At 52.0% G+C, this 18,036-nt stretch overlaps 1 protein-coding gene across 13 annotated transcripts in view; it reads right to left on the reverse strand.

Moving 5' to 3' along the window:
• LOC123275616 (liprin-alpha-1-like) overlaps positions 1–18,036 on the reverse strand; it is a 113,044-nt gene that overhangs the window by 37,048 nt on the left and 57,960 nt on the right. For all 13 annotated transcript variants that reach the window (XR_011501280.1, XM_070503761.1, XM_070503760.1 and 10 more), the window contains 8 exons: positions 17,339–17,473; positions 15,632–15,715; positions 13,547–13,678; positions 12,177–12,239; positions 11,039–11,118; positions 7,134–7,269; positions 3,772–3,995; positions 873–1,104 (listed from right to left, as the gene is read on the reverse strand). Coding sequence is in view for 12 of the 13 variants with exons in the window: in XM_070503761.1 (XP_070359862.1) it covers positions 873–1,104; positions 3,772–3,995; positions 7,134–7,269; positions 11,039–11,118; positions 12,177–12,239; positions 13,547–13,678; positions 15,632–15,715; positions 17,339–17,473 (1,086 nt within the window). In the remaining variant the exon portion in view is untranslated. The remainder of the gene's footprint in view (positions 1–872; positions 1,105–3,771; positions 3,996–7,133; positions 7,270–11,038; positions 11,119–12,176; positions 12,240–13,546; positions 13,679–15,631; positions 15,716–17,338; positions 17,474–18,036) is intronic.

An 18,036-nucleotide genomic window follows, 5' to 3' on the forward strand; every position in this document is an offset into this window, starting at 1 on the left:
CTAACGATGTAAATTATAAAAATACTATGTCAAAACACCGCGAAATGGACTAGTTACCACTTCGGACGCTACTAAAGCGATTCACGGTTCATTTAATTACATGCAGGCTAACAACGCAACTAAAAACGAAAATGGGTGGTAGCAGAAGAAATGAGAACGGAAGCGCAGTTAGAAAGCAGAACGCTGTCAACATGATTTCATGCATTCACAAAACCCAGACTAAACACGTGAGAAAGCTAGGCACTATTCTTTAGAGCAGCACGCTGTCGCGGTCCCTGCACTTCCAGAGGCTGCGCACGAACGCAGCCCCGCGCTTCCCCGGGGAGGCCAAGCGGCAGCGCGCTCTCACTCACGCCACCCTGGATTCACCTGCAGAACCGGTGCCAAGCATGCCACCGAGGGCATTATTAAGAGGACCGATTTAGCTTTTTCTTCAGTTTTGTTTTTGACGGCATATTCTGTACCCTCCAGTCAGGCATCCCGAACGTAAAGACAGACAGCACTGACTCTCTCTGCACATTTTCCTATATGTTACGATGGCTGCTGTATTTACTTTTGTTACACTGTCTATCGCTGGAAAACAAAAATACCCCCCTAGCTGCCGAACCCTGCAGAGCTGACCACGCTCAGAGCTGAACAAGTGAAAACTTCTCTGGAGTTCAGGCATCACCCCAATATTAAAATTAATTTGTCACCATGCTATTGTTGAATGATTAAATATGAGTTGGTTTTAAAAATCTCAAACCTCTGAGCATAACAAGTGTACCTGATTTTCTTCCAGGTTAAAAATAAAGCATATTCGTGGTGTCCAAGACTTAAATCAGGTGTGTCGGGGGCGAGGGGAGACAGCACAAGAAAAGACAAATCCTTACCGGAGTCATGATACCTAGTCTGTCCACCTCCCGAGCTGGGCTGTGCGGAATCCTTCGCGGGGTGGACCGGCCACTGTTCGGAGGAGAGGAGCCGGCGAGCGAGGAGGCAGGGTAGAGGGGAATGGAGCTCACTGATCTAAAACGACGAAGATTGCCAAAACTCCCACTGCCAACTCGAGACTCAATCTCCTCCGCCCGCTGCTCTGTGTTTTCCTTTTCTTCCTCTATCAACCTAAAGTAAAAACAAAACAGTCATCCTTCCTTCATTAGCAGACAGATTAACGGGTTCAGATGAAAAAATCGGTGCTTGCATTACTGTAAGGAAACTCCAATGACGGTTGCTCCAACAATGAACACTTCAGCAAAAATGTTCTACTTTTTCTCTCTTTAACACACACGGCTTCGGAACAGCACAAAGTACACCTTCCACTGAGTCTTACCAACTATCTCTGATCACTCGCGTTTGATTTTATTTACGTACCCCACAAGTCTGGAGGGGCTAGTTGGCAACTCTCTTACCACACAACGAGATGTTTGAATTTTACAGCTCCGACATTCCCACTTCTCAGGGCACAGCTGCACATTTACCTATCGGTTTTTTTGACTGGAAACTGGGAACTCTGATATAATCAAAAAATCAATTTACAAAGCAATCAGGAGTTTCCCAACACTTAAGTCTCTAGACTAGACGGAAACATTGATTTTTTTTTTTAAAGGTTGAGTTCGAACAAAAGTATTTTGTTTGTATTATTTGACAGAATTCTCCACCAGCCTCATCTGAATGAATTCACGTCAACCATGCTGCATTAATTTGGAAATTCATAATTAAAGCTCTTCTCTCCTACCGTATAGTGGATGCTTAAACAGCAGTTTTAATATTTGACTATGCAAATCATTACTCTAATATTAAATTAGTAGTAACCTTGCAGTAACCTGTCCAATTAAAGTTCTACTTATATATTCTGAAAGTACTTTCTGTTATTGATACCAAGGCAGTGGACAGAATTTACCATTTATATCAGGTCAACTTGCTACCTAAAGAAGAACCCATTTTACTTAGCAATACACTGTGAAAAATAAAAGCTGACGTTTATAATCCTTTCGTGTTTCCCACAGTGATGGGGAAAGGCAGTCTTCCGGGCTCTGCCGGGTTGAACACAGCACACGAACCGTGGTTTACGGAGGCAGACTGCAGGCCGCACACCCCTTCCTTGCAGAGCCTACAGCTCTCCCTGGGTTAGTTCTGCCCCTCCTTCCCTCCCGCAGGCTCTGCGCAGGAACCGGCACTTGGCGTCTGTGTCAGCTTGACAAGAACAAAATGTTGGCAGCAACTCTGCCCGGACCTCCTGCAGGGTCCCTGGCACACGGCTGGTCTCTGTGTGCATGCAGGACCGGACCACGGCTGCCTCAGGCCTGACAGTGCAGATCTTGGGCTCCCTGTCACCCTGCACCCCAGACCTAAGGCCTCTTAATCCCCCCTCGGACGGGCAAGTCTTTGGCTTGATGAGCAGTGCCATGTCTGCGCCCAGGATCCGAACCAACGAAACACCGGGCCGCCTGCAGAGGAGCTCAGGAACTTAACCACTAGGCCACGGGGCCAGCCCCCCAGGACGGGCAAGTCTTTGGATTGAACCCAACAGTCGGCCCTTTGTCTTGTAAATTTACTGTTATAACTGCTAAGAGGCTTTCGAAAGAAAACACCTCTGAAACACTGAGGAGGTTAAGATTCAAACCATTCTTTGACCACTGTCTTTTTTTTTTTTTTAAAGATGGGCGCCTGAGCTAACAACTGTTGCCAATCGTCGCCTTCTTTCTTCTTCTTCTTCTCCCCAAAGCCCCCAGTACATAGTGCTGGATTCTAGTTGTGAGTGCCTCTGGTTGTGCTATGTGGGATGCCGCCTCAACATGGCCTGAAGAGCGGTGCTGTGTCAGCACCCAGGATCCAAATTGGTGAAATCCAGGGCCGCCAAAGCGGAGCGCGTGAACTTAACCACTCGGCCATGGGGCCTGCCCCGACCACTGTCTTGTAATGAACCAATTTTCACATTCTATTAGTTTAACAGAGGAAAACGCAAGTAGGAGTGGGAATTTGCCAATCTGAAAACCTCGGCTTTCTGTTCCAGGTGGTTGGGTGACACACCTGAAAACGTGAGGCTCTGAAAGACACACAAGAGGGCCCTCTTCAGCGCTGGAGGAGGCACAAGCGGCAGGTGGACGCTGCCCCAGCTCCCTGCCCCCCGCAGGGTTCAGAGTTGGGGGACACTCAGGCTGGAGGGGGGCAGGAAACTCTCCCTCCCGCTTCCTACTGCATGTTTCACCTTCGCTTGCCAGTGGACTGAACTCTGGCGTTTCTCCTCGTAAGTCACCCGCCACCTGGCACTGCCCGTGAAAAGAGTCCTGCTTCTTACCCACAAGGGCGCCAGGCCAGTCCACCTCCTCCTGGCTCTCCATGGTGCCCTGCCCCACACCACAGCTCCCCTCTGCACTTCGGAGCAGGGAGGCCTCCTCCGATGTGCGCTCAGCTCTCTGCACCCCGGCCGTCTCTGGAACCCGGCCTGGGATCCAGAGCGGCACAGGTGGACACTGAGCTCCCCGGCAACGCTCTCCAGCTGTGTCATCGGCTCGTGGGGGAACGGACCGAACCCCTTTCACCCTTCTGCAAGATCTTGTGTACACAAGTGTACCCACACCACAACTGTGGCGAGAACGCCCGGTCAACTGAACTTTCCAATCAAGGGCAACCTCAGAACTTAAAACTATTCAAACAGGATTGAACCAAGTTTACTATCATGGGACGCGTAGAATACGTCCACAGTATTTCTTCCAGACTGTCCTAGGTAGCATACAATTCTTTAGAGACATGCATGGTGTCTGTGGTGCTATGCACAAGCCCACGTACCTGATCTCCTTGTTGATGGCGTCCAGCTGCTCCTGAAGCATCATGGCCAGCGTCTGGGCATCGGCCTGCCCACTGGGGGACAAGAGGCCAGCTGGGCTGAAGATGGTGTCCCTGTCGTCTTCGCCGTCGGACGCGTCCACATCACTCTCGAAGGCCTGCGCCACGTTGGCCAGGACACTCGCTTGTTGGGCACGTTCCCAATCCTGTTCATTAAGAGTCTGTACCTAGAAACAAGAAAATCAAATCTCAGCAAAGATGGAAAATAACAACCAAGTTACAGCAACTTACAGTAAACCTAGCAGAAACTTAAATATTTTTTAAATAGAAGCCCAAAAGATTTTGGAAAAATAGGCCATGCTTGTAAGTTGCTGACACGTATCAAGCAGGCAGTATTTCAGGGGCAGGACAGTCGATTACGTAGACTGCCTGGTAACAGTCACATCTCACTGTGGACACAAGGCATTTCCATGACGTTATTCACAATGGTGACAAGACCGAGTGCAAACAAAAACTGAAAATTAGAAAAATACACCATGGGGGGGCCGGCCCTGTGGCATAGTGGTTAAGTTCGGTGCACTCTGCCTCGGTGGCCTGAATCCACGGGTTTGGACCTACACTGCTAGTTGGCCACGCTGTAGCAGCGAACCACATATAAAACAGAGGAAGACCGGCATAGACGTTAGCTCAGGGCTAATCTTCCTCAGCAAAAACAAAAACCAAAACCACACACACAAAAACATGGCACGATCAGCCACGCTAATGGGAAGTAAAAAGTTCACTAGATCCACGGCAGCTGTGTTCACTGCAGTTGCCACACCACTGTACTAGTGTTATCGAGTAACACACCTCACTGGAGTTCCCCAATCCTCCCTCTTCTGAGCCCGGTGTGAACGAGCACAGACAGCAGCAGGCAGGGGCAGAAGGAGACAGCAGGGCAGCCGTCGGACGCACTCTTCTCAACACCCAGGGAAGAGCGAGCTGGCGGACCACGTTCTCCAGAGAACTGAGGCTCTCGGAGAAAAGCCTCCTCTGTGCCGAGCCACTCCTCTCTCGCGTGATGGAGGGGTACCGTTTGCAATCAGAATGCACACAGAGAAGGCATGCGCGCCGGGGCCACGTGACCCATCCTGTGCCGCTGTCTCAGCCCCTCTCTCGAAGCCTCCATCTCTTCCTCTCCCGTCCTCACTGAGCCCAGGGCCCTGCCTCCCACTTCACTGACACGACATCAGAGCAACCACAAGACTTGAGATGCCCTGCTGGCTTATCTCCCCGTCCCCCGGGCCTTTACCCATGCACTCCACCTCCCCTCCCAAGATCTGAGGTCGCGGCCAGGTACCTGGGCCCCCACCCAGGCCAGCCCCACCTCTGGGCACGAGGCGCACCCCCTCCGGCTGACTCCAGGCTCGCCTGCTGTGTTCCCTTCCTCTCTCGGGGTAATCGATTCTCTACTGGCCCACTCCCATCAGCCTGAGAAGGTTTGCTCCCTTCTCCCTCCTTCAGATAACACACCAGAACCCACGGAACCTGGATGCCACGTCTCCTTCCAGCCACCACTGCACTTCCGTCCCGATGAGTAAAAGGTCTCCAGAGCCGCCTCGACTCCGCCTCCACCTCCTCGCCTCCTGCTCACCTCCCCTCCCGCAGAGCTGCTCCAGGATCAAAGCGCCCACCTTAAGAAGTCTGCCACTGACCTCCACTGCCCTCTCGTCTGGCCCATCGGCAGGCCCAGGCCTGCTGCTCTCCCCTCTTCCCTGAGCATCTCGCTCACTCGGCTGCAGGCCCCGTGGTCCCGGGTTTCTGCCTACCTCCTTGTCACTCTTTAGTCTCCTGCCGGTCCCTTCTCAGTCTCCCCAACCTCTCAATTTTGGAGTGGCCCACGGCTCTATCCTGGAAGCTCATCTCTATCAACAGGCACCCACTTTGGACTTGATCTCATCTTACACCTTTAAACACCATCTGTATGGTCATGACCCCCACATCTTTATCTCTAGTCGAGACTTCTCTCTTGGGTTCCAGGCCAGAATATCCAACTGCCTACCTGACACGTCCACCTGGACAGCAGATAGGGCTGTCGACCTGATCAGGGCCAGGCTCCACTCGTCGCCCCTGCCCCGCAGTCTTCCTCATCGCAGGAGACAGCCTCCAGCCTCCAGCTGCTCAAGCCCGGGCCCTCGGGGGCCTCACTCGCCTCTTTGTCTCATACTCTATATTCAACCCATCAGCACATCGTGTTGGCATGACCTTCTAATATCTCCAAATGGTTCCTTCCCTTCCTTGGCTCAAATGTCACCGTCCCTGTGAGACCTCGCTGGCTACCCTACTTAAAACTATCATTCCCCTCCTATAGCTCAGGGTACCCCGGGTTTCCTTTCCCTGCTTATGACCATCGGAAACCCTGTGGTGGTTTAAATATACGTCCACACTTCTCTAACACTCCTCCCTTGGCCCACAGTGAGGGCAGGACTCGCTAACTCACTCTAACGCACCGAGTGCAGGACAAGTGAAGGTGTGCTGCCTCCAGACCAGGGCCTCAGAGGCTGGGGCTTTCTCCTGGCTCTCTCTCAGAATGAGCCCGGAGCAAAGCTGGCGGTCATCTTTCCAGGACACTCAAGCAGCCCCCAGAGAGGGCCCAGGCAGAGCCAGGCGAGTGAGCCTGGAAGTGCACTCTTCAGCCCCAGGTGAGAATCCGGACGGCTGCAACCTCAGGAGAACTGAGCCCGAACCGTCCTGCTCACAGCCCCGAGCAGACGGAACCTGTGAACTCTAACTGCTCCTTGCTTTAGGCCACTGAGCTCGCAGCAGCCTGTGACCGCAGTGAGAGGAAACTGACACACAGCCCGTACTGTACTTCTCACGCACGCTGGCTCCTCACTAGAACGTGCGCCCTGGCGGTGCGGGCATCTTCTCTGCCTGTATTCACTGCTGGAGCCCTAGTCTATAATGACGCCTGGCCCAAACCAGGTGTGCACTGAATACGGGTGCTGTAAATAAAAATACGCAGAAGTAGATAAAGATGTGCTGTTAAACAGACAGAAGTAGGAAGGTATTTAAACTTCCCAATGTGAATTCTTCTCACTAAAAGATGACGGATACACGCATTCATTCACGCTTATCGCTGCTTCCAAACCGTACTAATTACATTACGTTGCACTTAAGAGTAGGTCATATTCTATCAAAACTTGTTCTTCAGAGAAAAGCATGCCTAAAACGAAACTCTTAGCCAGAAAAAGGAAAATGGGGGGAGGGGATGAGAGAAGGCGACCTATGACCATTGGAATCCCCAAAGTCTCAAAGTCACGGGACGAGCAGGAGACGCGCCCGAGGGCCGGCAGCTCGCGGGCAGCGAGGACGGAGGCCCTTGCCTTGGATGGCTCATCCCGCAGGGCTGCCACGCGGCCTTTCTGGGGGCGCCGCAACACCGCGCTGCTGCTGGAGGCGTCTGCGGGACCGTCTGCCACAGGGAACCTGAAATCCGAGACACTGCCCAAGTGGGGTCGGCTGAAAGATGGAAAACAAAAGGTCATTATTAGATAAGAAAAGTGAACTAAGTTTGTTAGTCAAGCCAGAAGCTGTCAATTTGGAAAACACGTAATTTCACAGAAAAAGGGCTCCAAGGAGGGCACCTCTGTCGTCGCTCCCGCCAGCGTTGAGCCTTTCAGCCCCGCCAGCGGGGACACTCCATACCTAGGAAAGCCAATGCTGCCACTGCAGACCTGGAAATGAGAGGATGGGGTCCAGCTGTCTGGGCCGTGGAAGAGGCATCCGTCACCCATGTCAGGGCCCGCAGAGGGGTGCTCAGCCCTGCCTCTGCTCGGCCTTCTCCTTGACCCACCAGGAAGCACCCCCACCCCCACCTGCGGCCTTCCACGGTCACTCTCCCATTTGTGCCAGGCGCCGCAGTGTGAGGCTGGTGGACACCGACACTCCTCTCTCTGCGTGGCACTGTCTGAAGCGCTCCCACAGGCCCCTCGGAGGGAGCGGCTGCAGAAGCCCTTCTGACCACAGCTCGGGCTGGTATGAACCGGGCTGGGCAGGACGCTTTGAGGATTCCGAACCAAAAGCAGAGACTGCGTGCAATCAGACTGACAGACAATCAACACGCCCGGCTAAAACAGTCCCCTGAACCAGTGACTGGGGCCCTGAGCACCCGCGAGGGAGACGCTCAAGAGAGTCACTAGGAGAGGCCCTGGAGAGGAACTGGTGAGCAGAGGCGAGGAGGGCGCAGCCCAGCCCAGCGCTCAGCCCTGACTGTGGGCACCCCAGCCACACCTCAGTCCTGGCCCGCCACCGAGGGCCTCCCTGTTCTCTGGAAAGAAGGCTGGCTGCCTTCATTTTCAGGAGGCCTTACGATCTGAGAAGACAGAGTCCATTCATCTGATTAAAGCCAGTTAGACAGGGGACCCCTCGAGCCTCCCCACCCGATCGTGGACAGGGCCAGGCTGACATGCCAACTCATCTACTTTTGGTACACACCTCTCGACATCTTTTTAAAGAAATCCCTTCTTGTAGCGTTACACGAGATTTCCTGCCTGTTCGAAGATCTCCAAGTCTGGAATTCCCCTTGGAGCACACCCAGCCCTACTTCCTCTACCCCTTACTCCTCACGACACTGTCTCTCTCCCTCAGGGTGACTTCCAGCCCAACTGCTCTGGGGCCGTGAGACGGTTCAACGGCAGATGAAAGCGATGCACCTGAAATCCTGCGTGTACCTCTGGATGGTTCGGGAAGCACAAATGCTTCCCGATTCTGACACCCCTTCCCAGGCTTACCTGCCTCCCGACACGCCACCACCCTGCAGCTGATCACTTGCTGAAGCCTCTCTTCTATATGGCCAATCTGTTTATGGAAGGCCACCCATCACCGTGCTTTTCCACTCCTCAATCTAGACTACCTTTTCTCATGGAGAAGATCACAAAAACAAGATGACCGATCTCACCGTGGAGTCACACCAAATGAGCTGAGCCTGCCCTGCCTGCCAGACCCCTTCTCCTCAGTCCACCCAAGGCCCTTCCACGCCTACTGTGATTGGTCTTCCCCCCGTTTCTACAGCTCCCAACCACCTCTCTTCTAGGCCACTTGACATGCAGCCTCTAGCCTTGCCACCCTGAAACAAAGCCCTTCCCTCCGCATGCAGCCTCTCCTGCCCACTGTCTTCAGACCACTCCGCCCCAGGTGACCTTGGCCATCCCCTCCTGCCACCTCTGCACTACCAGGGCAAATAGCTCCTTTCTCTCCTTGTCTTTCACCTCTAACATCACACCTGGGACCGGCAAACATGTCAAGACGTCTCCATCGGAAAAACTGCCCCCAGCTCTGCCACCCCCTCAAGCTCCTACACCGGCTCCCTTCCCTTCAGGACTCGACTTCCACAAGAGTCACACACGCGTGTCCACTTCCTCTTCACCCACGTGCCTGTGAGAGCCTCCTCGCACACACGCCTGCAATCCCGAGCAGCGGGTCCGCCTGCAGCGCTCTAACAACACGAGCCTTCCACCAGCGAGGACCTGAAGCAGAAAGCAAGTGCCTGTTCCCTGCACTGGTCCTCCTCTGCACCTCGCTCTCTGAAGCGCACACTCTCCTCCTCGAAACTCCACCTTCCAGCGGGTTCGGCGTCAGGGGAAGCTTCTGGCTCTGCCTCTCTGTCCTCGCTGATTTCTCCTCTAGTTTCTAGGAGTGGGTTAGGCAGGGACAGCCGCAAGATACCCTAAACCTTCAGGATGTCCTAACTTGGCAAATGCCGGAACACCTGCAGAGGTTGGGAGCTTCCTCCTGAGTCGTGTTGGAGGCAGGGGCCCGTCTCCTGTGTTTCAGTCACTGCCACCAGGTAAGCCCTTCGATAACTATTGCTAAAGCGTAACTCTCACTTGATGACCATTTTCTACAAAGAAGTAAATCACCTAAATGAGAATTACCGCCTCTACCACGATGAGGAAGAAAAACTCAGGATGCCGGGCAACTTGGTAGATTCACGCCGAGCCAGGGGGCTCACTCCCGCAGCAGCCGGCCCAGTCACGCCTCGAAAGATCTGCGAGCACCACGCCGTTAACTCTCAGCCTCTTAAAAACATACAGACTCCAAGTGCCGCACCAGACACGCGAACGTCAGGGCATCCTCCCGCTCCAGCAGCGCAGGCTCTCCGCAGCCTTCTCTTTCACCTCAAGGATGCGACCGTCACTCCCAGGTGGATGGGGCTTCCTCTGGCACCCTGGGCTCTGTCCTCCGATCCCGACACCATCACGCCCACACTCTGCCGGGTGCCTCAGACTCATATGCCCGACACTAATCAATCGTCCCCGGCCCCACCTCCTCCTGCAGTTCTGAGTTGAGTCAAGGACGTGACGGGAACCTCCAAGGTACCAGAACCTAACCTTCAGGATGATGCTGTCCTCTGCCCTCCGGCCTGCTCTGAAGCTCCAGGCTCCCTGAGCTCAGGCCAGGCAGTGTGTTCAGTTGGCTGCCCCTGTGGCCTGCATGTGTTCCTGTACACACACGGCAGGGGCTGGAGCGTGTCTGTGAGTGCGTGAGCTCCCCGTACACACACAGAAGGTGCTGGAGCGTGTCTGTGAGCACGTGAGCACCCTGCACACACATGGCAGGTGCTGGAGTGTGTCTGTGAGCGCGTGAGCACCCTGTACACACATGGCACATGCCAGAGTGCATCTGTGAGCATGTGAGTGCCCTGTACAGACACGGCAGGTGCTGGAGTGCCTCTGTGAGCATGTGAGTGCCCTGTACACACACGGCAAGTGCTGGAGTGCGTCTGTGAGCGTATGAGTGCCCTGTACACACATGGCAGGTGCCGGAGTGCGTCTGTGAGCATATGAGTGCCCTGTACAGACATGGCAGGTGCTGGAGTGCGTCTGTGAGCGTGTGAGCGCCCTGTACACACGTGGCACGTGCCGGAGTGCGTCTGTGAGCATGTGAGCGCCCTGTACACACACGGCAGGTGCTGGAACATGTCTGTGAGCACCCCGGACACACACAGCAGGTGCTGGAGAGTGTCTGTGAGGGTGTGAGCGCCCTGTACACACACAGCAGGTGCTGGAGTGTGTCTGTGAGTGTGCGAGCACCCTGTACACACACGGCAGGTGCTGGAGAGTGTCTGTGAGCGCATGAGTGGCCTGTACACACACGGCAGGTGCCAGAGGACGTCTGTGAGCACGTGAGTGGCCTGTACACACACGGCAGATGCCAGAGCACGTCTGCGAGCGCCCCGTACACACACAGCAGGTGCTGGAGAGTGTCTGTGAACGCGTGAGTGTCGTACCCGTGGTGAAGGGACGCGCCTCTCAGCCTCGCTTGGTCCAGCTCAGCCCTCAAGGCTTCGATGTCCAGTACGAGCTGATCCTACAAAACAGCAAATGACACATACTGCAGCTGTCTCCTTCAGGATTTAAAATTATTTGCATCAAATGTTGAACATAACCATAATAGGTTAAATTAGCAGTTATAAATATCAAGTATTTTAGTTCTGAGAACGTTTTCTCCGAGAGTCCTATAGTAAACATAAACACTCAGACCACCAAATTAGCTTTATAAACCCTGATGAATAAAAAGTCATGTCTTAGTCAAAGAGAAGTTTTTAGAGGCGAAACACCGAGTCATTAACAATTATTAATTCTGTAGAGAGATGTGGGGACGGGGAGAGGCGAACAATACTCACCTTCTACTGCACATACTTCCCTGTGTTGTCTTTTTCCTTTCTGTATTGTCTTTGTCTCACATCGAGCACACATTCATTCATTCATGAATCATTTGTTCATTTGTACGTCCAATCTCATTTTTGTACACGTCAAAACAGTAAGGAAAACTGACAAAAAACTTTTTAAGTCACCTATAACCTTCTAGATCTATGCTGTCCCATACAGCAGCCACTCGCCACACGTGGCCATTGAGCACCTGAATGGGGCTGGTCCAAACTGAGATGTCCTGTAACTATAAAGCACACAGCGGGTTTCAAAGACCCACTATGAAAAAGTGAATGTAAAGCACCTCATTAGCTTTTATATTAATGACATGATAAAATAACATTTGACTCTATCAGGTTAAGTAAAACTAATTTCACCTGTTTCATATTACACTTTTAAAGGTGGCTACTAGAAAATTTTAGATTATACATGTGGCTCCCATTACATTTCTGTTGCACAGCACAGTTCTAGAGGACAGGTTTGTGCTAAGGTTTTAGCTTCCAAATGAACCCAGAAAGGACTCAGAACTCTGATCCCTACCCGCTGCCAGACTTAACATCCACCGCCAACACAAACGCATTCACGCACAACTCTAGGAGTGCCATAAATCTTACAGCAGGAAAGTTTGACTCCACTTCACCCAACGTCTGTAGTAGTTATAGCAACAGTGAACTCGCTCAATTCACGGATTTCTCAATGATTTAGAGATTTAAGTACCTTATCATGTTGCGTTTCTTCTAACTGCTTTTTTGCATTTTCAACTTCTCGTAATAGAGAATTCTGCAAAAGATGAAGAGTCCTTTAGTGTTGATTCTTGAAAACGTTTCACATAATAGTATGGCTACATTTCTGTCTAAGACAATAAAGTACCACGGAAAAGGGGCCACGTGAACGTACTCATGAGCAGTATTAGAGTGAAATGCAACAGTGAGACCATCGCAACTTCTAATGATAATTTGTAAATACAGAACCTACTACCTCCGTGATGGATTTTTCTAAGTAAGCATGTCAAGCCCATGGTGTAGGCCTATCTGCATCCGTTAAACTGGTCTATAGTAGCTTTTAGATTTTACAATTCATCGGTCACTTGGGAAACCTGACATAAGTTTCAAATGTACAGTTTAAATCTAAGGTAAAAGTATTCTTCCCTTAAGGTTGGCCCACTGATCAAGGAGGAAAGGGGGAAGCGCCCTGTGTGGTCTCTGATAACGCCTTTCCTGACGGGCTCTGTGTAACAGGACCCTCACGTCATTAGTAATGACCACTGGTCTCTCTCGAATGAGCGTGACCACGGTGCCCACCTCAGGGCAGGCTCTGGCCATTATCTTTAGGGACACCCGTGTAGTCGGGACAGGTCGTGCCAAGGCCCAATGCAACTGTCGCCCATGAGAGCTTCTCTGACAAATTCTAGGGCTCTCCTTCACCCTGGGGATGGCTGAAGTGTCCCCATGATGAGAGGAGCATGAGTCCTGCTCAGACGTTTTCCAAACCGAATGGAGGGAGAGAGGGAGGAGCTGGAACACTTTCAGTTGATCCAAGCCTTTATTTTACACCATTCTCCTACACCGTTATGTTTATAAATGAGACAGAAATTAACTTCCGACGCAGGAGCAACGAAGGGGTGAGGGCCGGGCCCAGCAAAAGATTCCAGTGCAGGGGCTGGCAAGCGAGGGCCTGTCCCTGTCAACAAAGTTCTACTGGAACACAGTCACTCACTCACATGTCATCAACGGCTGCTTTCATGCTCATTATTAGTAGGCATGAAATTATTTTGCTCAATTACTCATAATTAGTAAAAGCCTAAAATTTTTACTATCTGGCCCTTGATAGAAACAGTTTGTCAACTCCTGCTCTAGAGAATAAGAATGGTAAACAAGCTTCCATACACACCAATTGGGCAAGAACATAACAAACGAGAAGTTAATTCAGCGAGCGGTTAACAGTTGGCACTTTTTCCTCCTTACGGAGTCATTTCTACTTCCTGTAATGGCTGTTAACCACCATTATGCAGCATTCCCGGGGAGCAGAACATGGGCGATCTCTTTGTAAAGGATGGGAAACCTTCGGCGAGGTGTGTGACATCCCACCTTGTCTTCCAGGGCAGCCATCCTCTCTTTGAGATGAAGCTGGAGCCTCTCATCAGACTCTGACAGAAGCTTGTCGACGGTGTCGGACAGGCGTTTGTCATGCTCCTCGTTCATCTTCTCTCTCTGCCTTGCCTGGAACAGGAGAAACAAAAACCTGGCCACTGCGAGCAAAGGCAGGATCGTTTCCCCCACCGTGGAGTCACCCGTGCCGCCATCCCTGGGCTGTTCCGGCCCTCCGCCATCAGTGGACGTCTACACGATGACCAGGACTGCCTCACAGGCGCAGAGAAAGGCAGGGCCAAGTCTGCGAGAGCGTTAATGAGAACGTCCACTGCTCCTTAAACGAGGCCCTCACGGGGCCTCAGCAACGTCACCCATCACTGACTGTCGGGTGGGCTCCAGGAGCAGATTTACACCCAGACACAGCAGAGTTTCAAGGGGATCAGCTTATCCACACACCAGTGGAGGAATCTGCCCATGTAAACAGAAGCTTGCGTCTGGATTCAGGAGAAAAAATGAACTCAACTCACAAAGCAAAAGGTAAAGAAATTCATCTGGGGAAAAAACAGTGGAGACAGAGACTTTCACCTGTTCTTTATACTCCTACATCACTTGAATTTTTTGTAATGAACGTTTATGTTGAAAAATTACAAATAATCACGAGTAATTTTAAAACATAAAAATAAAGTTGCTAAGTCTGTGTTTTATAAAACTATCATCAATTTCATGGCTTAAAAAGCTTGTTTTCACCCCTTATTCTGAACAAATACAAAGGGCACGTGGAGGGGACAGGAAGGGCTAACAGGCGGCACCTGTCAGGGTGGGTCCCCCGGGCCGGTGGGCAGCTCCCGGGCAGAGGGCAGCATGGCTCGGGGGCTGAGACCTGCGCTCAAGCCACGCTGCCTGGAGGAGCAGCCCACAGGCAATCGCCAACACAGTCAAGCCCTCCGTGCTTCAGCGTCCTCAGCTGACCACCACGGGTGCCAGCATCTCCCTTTTCTCATGGGTCACGGTCAAATCAAACAGAAGGCTCTCAGAATCATGCCCAACACACAGCAGCTACCACCATCTGGAGAGACCCAGCACACCACACAATAAGGCACCGGTGTTCAAATATTTTTAAAGCAAAGCAACTTAAACGTTTACTTGGAATTGCCTTACTTATTAATGGCACCCCTATCTCAACACTGGTCCTTCCAAATTCTATCAACAGTTCTGAAAGTAAGGAAGTGCATCCCCAAACGGATAAAAATCTCTGCCTAAGAGCTACGCGTGTGCGTATGGGGGGCAGGCAGAGGACTAAGACACAATCTTCTGAAGGGAGTCAGAATGTTTGAAAGTCTGCGGTCCACGCCCAAGAATACGGGCTTCTGGTGAAAATAAAATCTGACGGCCTTGAATTGGTGTCGTAAGGTTGGGTGCCAGCCGGATGCAGGACGGCCACTCGCTCCATTGCCTGGATGCTCCACACTGACACCTGACCAACTCCTCAGGGAAAACTCTCTCAGGATTCAACTGACACGAGCCTCCACTGCACACTCTCTTCACAGCTCACAGCTCAGTCACGGTCTCCTCTTCCTCGCCAATACCCACCTCTGCACACACCTGTGTGTCTGCAGTCATACTTTGGTACTTTGGGAGACAGTCAGGCCCGTGACCTGAATTTGGGCTTTCAGTGCCATATCCTAAGCAAGTGGACCTGTCATCTAGGACAACACGCCTCACTCTAAGTTTCATGGGGACCCCAGGCCAGCACCTCAGGTTTCAGGGGCGCCTGGAGCAGGTCCCCTGACGAGCTGGTCAGAGAAGCAAGTGGCCTCCTCGGGCTGGGGACCCACGTCCCTGCAGGGCCTACGGGCACCAAGCTCTTCCCCTGCTGCAGTGCTGGCATGACTGTCCCCGGGGTGGATGCACCTGTCAGCAGACGACTCGTACATGAGGCCACAAACGAAACACACATGACAGGATGGAGAAGGGACCAGTGTCCGCGTCGGGACAAGTGGAATCACGAGGTGTTGCTTTCCTCTGCCTGAGCACATCCCCCCGCACCGGGCTCGGCGCTCGGCCTTGTGCCTGGACACGTACCCGCTGCAGCTCTTGATTCTTTTCCTCCAACTGTGCCTCCATCTGGCGCAGCCTCTCCTCAATGTTGCCGTGTCTCTCCTCGGCCTGTCAGCAAACACAGTGTAAGTTCAACCAGTGTCTCCGCTTCACTGGCAGCATGTTGTACGCCACTGCGGCGGCAGCCAGCGGAACATGCTCTGCGTGCACCACTGTCAACCACGTGAGACGGAAAGCGTCTCCTTACATCTCCCGACACAGCCTACGTGGCTTCACGTGCTCATCTGGGAAGCGGTTAATCCTCTCACGTTGGTGACGCTGAGGCAGGACTGGTGTTGGTGACAAATGTGGTGAGAGAAATGTGTTTCCCCGACCCTGTGCCCAATTTCAGTGGATCGTATGCTCCCCACCCTCACATCGCGTTTGGTTAGTCAGCGGGGAAAGCAGGAAGCAGCAAGCGCGAGTGAGAGCAATGCACACGTTCTACCTTCCTGAGCTGGGAAGTAAGTTCGAACAGTTTAGCTTCCTTAGCAGCAGACATTCCAGAAGACAAAGGGTCAGACTATAAGGCCAACCAGGGACAGGAGAGATGACAGGGGAGAGAAGAAACCGACACTTTAAACGCAGATCACGAAGGAAGAGAAGCGGTTCTGCGACAGCTGTTAGCAATGAACTTGCTCTGAGGGAAGCCTGTGGGCACTCGACAGCATCTGACCCACCCAAGGCGAGTTTTCACCAGCAGCAGCCTGTGCCTGTCCTGCCCTTTTCCCACGGGTGCCCTCCCCAGCAGCTCACTAAGCTCGAACCAGGCGACATGAAACCACTGACGGAGGCGCCCACACAGGCCTCTGCCAGGAGGCCCCCTGGCCCGGGGCCGCTTCTCTGCCTGGCTGACTCCCACGGGCACTGGAGGCTAAGCCTTCCCTAGGCCCAGGGAGGCTGGGCTCTCTGTCATCACGTGCTTCCTCCTCCCATACGGGCCACCTGCTTCTAGTACCTACAACATCATTCTGAAGGTGCCTAGTCACCTGTGGATAGAGAGGGCAGGGCACGTGTCTTGCATACGCCTAGTCAACATTTGTTGAACAGATGAATGAATAAATTGCTTAAAAATTTGTTTATTACAAATTTATTTTCATTGTCTTTAAAAGAAAATGGCAGGGCTAGCCCTGCTGGCCTGGTGGTTAAGTTCGGTGTGCTCCGCTTTGGCAGCCCGAGTTCAATTCCAAGGAGCAAACCTATACCACTCATCTGCCAGTGGCCATGCTGTGACAGCAGCTCACATACAAAAAAGGGGAAGACTGGCAACAGACGTTAGCTCAGGGTGACTCTTGCTTAGCAAAAAAAAAAGAAAAAGTAAAACAAATGAGAATGGTGTTTTCCTATTTCTGGGACCAAGTCTATCCTTCTACACAAAGCTTCCATCCTACACTTTGAGTTGCTGACTAACTCTAAGCAGCAGTGACTCTTAGATCAAGCAGCCTGGGGATGAACAGCACACACCTGACAAAACTGGAGAGAAATTAGTTCAGGGATAACAAAAGAGGAGGCTCACACTGGACATTTAAAAAGCGGTTCAATCTCAGACAACGCAAGACTAAGAACCAATCTGAGCTCTTTCGCGGGCGGAGGTGCACCGACATAAGAACAAAAGGTAAACAAGGCACACAGGGAAATCATCTCAAGATCAAAATCCCGACATTGGCCCCAGAAGGGAACCCAAGGCGGCACCTTGGAGAGCGCGGCCACCCTCTGGGCCAGCTCCGCTTCCACCTCGGGGAGCGTCTCCGCTTTCCGCAAGGTCTGCTGCAGCTTCTGCTCCGCCAACTCCAGGCGCTCTTGTAACCGGCGGTTCTTATCCTCAGTCTACGAAACGAGAGCAGAGCATCAAAATGGACCAAATCTTCTGGCCATCTCCATATTGACAAACTGAGGAAAACTCTAAACGCAGACATCTCCTAAACCAGCTCTGACAGAAGCAGCACTGTGCTGGCAGGCACTTCAGAGTGAACCTCGTCTTCCACTGTTTGGGCTTGATTTCAATGTGCAAAGCCCCTCTGCCAAAGTAGTTGCTTTACCTAAATATCTTTGAAGAAGTCTTTTTTCTTAAAAAAAAAACAAAACAAAAAACAAAGTTCCTATACATGAAAGAAAACCCATTTTCTGTAGAAGCTTGCTCATTCTTATTGACAAGTTAAGGAAGAAGAGTCATTATTAACCCTTTTTAAAAAATAACCAGACCCATGATTTGAAGGTAACACTACTTCCAGCCAACTGCCAGGGGCAGGTAAGCCAAAAGATGGCCTTCTCCTTTGAAACAGAGACCTTCGAAGAGTCGGCCTAAGGAAAAGCTAGTCAAGCTATTTTTGTAAATGTATCATTGTTCTTTTAAAAAGTCCTCCTACTCTAAAAAAAAACTTCAATGTAGG

The sequence above is a fragment of the Equus asinus genome, unplaced genomic scaffold, assembly GCF_041296235.1.
Source record: "Equus asinus isolate D_3611 breed Donkey unplaced genomic scaffold, EquAss-T2T_v2 contig_800, whole genome shotgun sequence".
Classification (NCBI taxonomy): Eukaryota; Metazoa; Chordata; class Mammalia; order Perissodactyla; family Equidae; genus Equus; species Equus asinus.